Source organism: Neofelis nebulosa, chromosome 15, assembly GCF_028018385.1.
Source record: "Neofelis nebulosa isolate mNeoNeb1 chromosome 15, mNeoNeb1.pri, whole genome shotgun sequence".
Classification (NCBI taxonomy): domain Eukaryota; kingdom Metazoa; phylum Chordata; class Mammalia; order Carnivora; family Felidae; genus Neofelis; species Neofelis nebulosa.
The window spans coordinates 14341406-14345621 of NC_080796.1; the positions used below are offsets into that span (position 1 = coordinate 14341406).

Here is a 4216-nt window from a genome sequence, read left to right on the forward strand (position 1 = left end):
ATTCTAAGGAAAACTGCTCATCCAAATTATTTGGAACTGAGTAGTTGCATCTTTGGCATAAATCCGTGTGGCATAAACAGATGAAACCGAATCCGAGAGGAAATAAGCCGAGTGGGAGTGAAGACTGGAAATACAACAATCATCTCGGGAATGGCACAGATAAGGACCCCTGCCCCCAAATGAGTGGGTTCATAGGCCCCACACGGGGATTCCCCAGAGACCTGTCCCCAGGCTGAGGTTCCCAGTGACCGAGCCCACATGGAGTCCACCCACATGGGGTGACACCAGGTTCTAGACATGCTCTGCAGAGGACGACAGGGTGTTCCTGGAGCCCAGGCAGCCGAACATCTCCTGGGAGGCGTAGGTCGCGTACACGAGGCCGTCCTCGTCCTGGTAGTCCCTGTAGACCTCTGCCATGGTCACACTCATGCTGACCAGGCTCTTATTGTTCACCAGCAAGTAAAAGGCTCCAGAGGCCCCCAGGACCAGGCAGCTCCTGGGAGGGGCAGGGGCTGGAAAGGGAAACTTTAACTGGGCAGGGAATGGGCTCCTGACCCAAGGCCTGACTTACCTCTGTTTGTTCACTGCAAACATGTCTACCCAAGGAGTCCACCTCCCCACTTTGGTGCGAGGTCCTCAAACTTGACAATGACCCAGGAGTGCCTGCTGAAAATGCGGATTCCTGGGCCCCACTCCAGATTTGGGTTTAGTAGATCCAGGAAGCAGCCTGGGAATCTGCAGGATTGTAAGACAGGCACACCTGACTTTGAGAAAGATTGTTCGAGAAGCACAATCCTTCCACCTGCTTCCCTTGCTGCTGCCTGGAGGCTTTCAAAGTGTCAGATACATTTCCTGCCTCTACCGGTCACTGCTGAAACAATAATTTATATGTGTCATCACTCAACTTTTTATACAAAACTTCATCTCTTGTCCCATTTGATTTCCTAATAATAGATAAAGAAACCAAAGCACAGAAGTTAAAGTGTTGGATGGAGGGAACCAACTGTCCGTCAACAGGCCAATGGATAAACCAAAGTGGTTTGTACACACAATGGAGCATTAGCCTTATAAAGAAGGAAATTCTGACAAGAAATTGTTACAGCATAGATGAGCTTTAAGAACTTATGCTAAGTGAAATAAACTAGCCAGGAAAAGACACTGTATGATTCCTCTTGCATGCTGTTCCCAGGGTAGCAAAATCGGAGAAACAATGTAGACTGGTGGTGGCCAGGGGCTGGGGGGGGGGGGGGGCCGCGGGGGACACAGTGGGGAGTTAGTGTTTCATGAATACAAAGTTTCCATCTGGAAAGATGAAGAAGTTCTGGAGCTCAACAGTGGTGATGGTTGTGCAACTGTGGGAATGTACTTAATGCCACCGAACTGTGCACTTAGAAATAGTTAGGATGCATTTTTATCACAATTAAAAATAAAAGAAAGGGAAGCACAGCTCTCTGCAGTATCTCTGGGGTGACAAGAGAGTTGTTGGAATCCTGCAGAAAGACTGTTCCCTTCCCTGGGGATTAAAAATGCCCTGGGACCCTCTGACGGGCTCAACATGCAAGGCCACCCCATCACTAGCTAGAAAAACTATTCACAGCACCAAAATGCTAAGCAAATAGGTCTCTGTTTGCTATGAGTTTAAAGCAAAGAATTTCCTGTGTGGTGACAAGAGAATACGGAAAGCTGGGGATTCTGACGTCATTTAAGCAGCTCTGGGGTAATATTTATAAAGGAATTACTGCCCTAAGGTCTGAAATTCCTCCCCTCGGGTTAATGCTGTAGAGAAACAGCTCCATTTGGTTGGAGTTCATGGCTGGATGGGTCTGTTGGTAATGGTTAGCCCTGTCTACTCTCCCTCGCCCAAACATTCGGGGCACAGCCAGGGCGCTCCTGGGATACAGTGATGAGGGCTACATTTATGTGGTGGGTGGGAGGGGAAATAGTTTTGGATCCTGGTCACCAAAAGGTGGATAACCTGAAGACCAAACCCTGACCGCTGCGCTGCTCTCCCTCAAGGAGCAAATGGCCACTCTGCCTTCTGGGAAAGGGTAAGGCTGGGGGGAGGGGCTGTTGCAACCTCGCGCCTCAAAATTGCACCTGCACCTTCCTTCTTCCACCAGGAGGTCCTTTTGTTAAGGTTGAGGGGTCCCCAAGAGTGAACGCTGTGGTTCGGAAGATGTTCAGGGCAGGGATTTTCATCTGTTTTGTTCGGTGTTCTTCCTGCAGAGCTCGATACACAATGGGTGCTTAATATCAATATGTTTAAATGCATTAATGTAGAGATTCAAAGTTATTGGGATGGAGAATGGGGAGTGCCTGAAAATTGGAGGCACATGTATATGGAAAAAAGGGGGAAATGGGGTCAAAACTCACTTTCCAGTAAAGCCACCATTGTCCCCCAGCATCTGGAGTCTGACCAGAATTGGGATCTAAGGCTGACTTTGGTTTTCTTTCAGTTGCCCCCACTTTCCACTGGATCAACCTAACCCTTAGCAGGTCAGAGGAGAATGCGGAGTGTTCTAAAAGGGCTCATAAAAAAAATCATAATAAACACTGTGAAGAAACTGTCAGCATCAGCCAAAACCTTTGGGAGGTGGTTTCCAGTACAGGGAGACTCACACCAGCCATATTTACTGAGCCCCAGTCAGCTACTTTTAGTTTTCATGTCATTTTTTTATTGAGGCCAGCTGGCAGGTGACAACTTCCATCGCTTAAGCTTTATTTTTAAAGCCAGCAACACTTGTCTGACTTCGCTCTTCCTTGTTCTGAGTGGGAGGAAGCTGGATATGGGGAAGGTCTGGCTCCTCTGCTCAGTGACTCCAGCAGGTGGGCAGACCATTGCTCTACCAAAAATTCCTCAGAGGCAAAATGCCGTCATTGGACATTTAAAACACCTGACACTGGAGGGTTCTTTGGACTCGTTTCCAAAGTTCCTTTGGAAGATTCTCAGAGAAATTTGAAGCCAGAAATTAGAACACAGTACCAGCAAAATTTTGAAAGATAAATGAGAAAACAGCTCTTCTGTCAAATTGAGAGCCCCCACTTTCTTTAGAGTTGTAAGGTCCTTGCAACCTTTTAATGACTGGTTATCCGGGGCGCCTGGGTGGCTCGGTCGGTTAAGCGTCCGACTTCAGCTCAGGTCATGATCTCACGGTCCGTGAATTCGAGCCCCGCGTCGGGCTCTGGGCTGACAGCTCAGAGCCTGGAGCCTGTTTCAGATTCTGTGTCTCCCTCTCTCTGTCCCTCCCCTGTTCATGTTCTGTCTCTCTCTGTCTCAAAAATAAATAAACGTTAATGACTGGTTATCCATGAGACCATCCTTTTTATTTTTTATTTTTTTCTTAAAAATTTTTTTTGAAATGTTTATTTACTTTTGAGAGACAGAGAGAGAGACAGAGAGAGAGAGCGTGTGTGAGCGGGGGAGAGGCAGAGAGACAGGGAGACACAGAATCTGACGCAGGCTCCAGGCTCTGAGCTGTCAGCACAGAGCCTGACGCGGGGCTTGAACTCGTGAACTGAGAGATCATGAGCTAAGCCAAAGTTGGACACTCAACTGACTGAGCCACTCAGGCACCCCAAGACCACCCTTTTCAAAGGCACAATTGAAGGGAAAGGGGCCAAGCAGGACTATTTCCCTGCCTCCCTCTGCTAGATCCTATTGTTCTAAGAATCCTGGGCATACACAGCACACGTGCCAATGTGCTCTCTGTCACCTCCCAGATGACACTGAGGAAGAGGGTCATGGTCAGTGCCTGCAGGACCAGGAACTGAGTCTTGTCCAGCGGGGGCAGGAACCTCTCCCTGGGGTAGTGCTCCACTACTACTCTGTTAAGAGTCTCTGCGTGAATCTCTTTGGAAGCAAGTGTCCAAGAATGTGCTCAGTTCTCTGTGTCTTAGGAACTTGGAACAGAGAGAATGTCATTGGGTGAGTTTTGGTTTTTCAAAGAACAGGATATTGCAGGCACCACTCAGGAAGCACAACGGAGTCTTACCAGGATCTTGCTGGGGAACTTCGCCTGAATTCTAGCGACTTCCTCTCTTCTGGTTGCTGTGAACATGTAAGTTCAAATTAATACATCAGCATGTAATAGAAGTCTGTATCTCCTTTCCTCCCTGTCTCAAGGGCCAGAACCCAGACAGCTGCTCTGAGAACTTTACCTAAACTCTTCCTCTGCTTGAAGGGTCTGAGGCTTTGGGTTTTCTGTGGAGTCTGCAT

General features: G+C 48.2%; 1 protein-coding gene across 1 annotated transcript; it reads right to left on the reverse strand.

The window, feature by feature from the left end:
- Positions 1 to 291: 291 nt before the first annotated feature.
- On the reverse strand, positions 292 to 4216 carry LOC131495780 (microtubule-associated proteins 1A/1B light chain 3C-like). Its single transcript, XM_058700915.1, has 4 exons — positions 4159 to 4216; positions 3993 to 4048; positions 3721 to 3836; positions 292 to 499 (listed from the first exon to the last, which is right to left on the reverse strand). The coding sequence occupies exons 1-4, from the start codon at positions 4214 to 4216 to the stop codon at positions 292 to 294; spliced, it is 438 nt and encodes a 145-aa protein (XP_058556898.1).

Bases quoted from the DNA above. Each gene is read 5' to 3' on its own strand.
- LOC131495780 (XM_058700915.1), bottom strand. From the start codon at position 4,216: ATGCAGACTCCACAGAAAACCCAAAGCCTCAGACCCTTCAAGCAGAGG. The intron at 3,837-3,992 runs GTAAGACTCCGT...ATTCACGCAGAG, and splicing joins AGTTCCCCAGCAAGATCCTG to ACTCTTAACAGAGTAGTAGT. The intron at 500-3,720 runs CTGGGAGGTGAC...CCCTGCCCCTCC, and splicing joins ACCCTCTTCCTCAGTGTCAT to CAGGAGCTGCCTGGTCCTGG.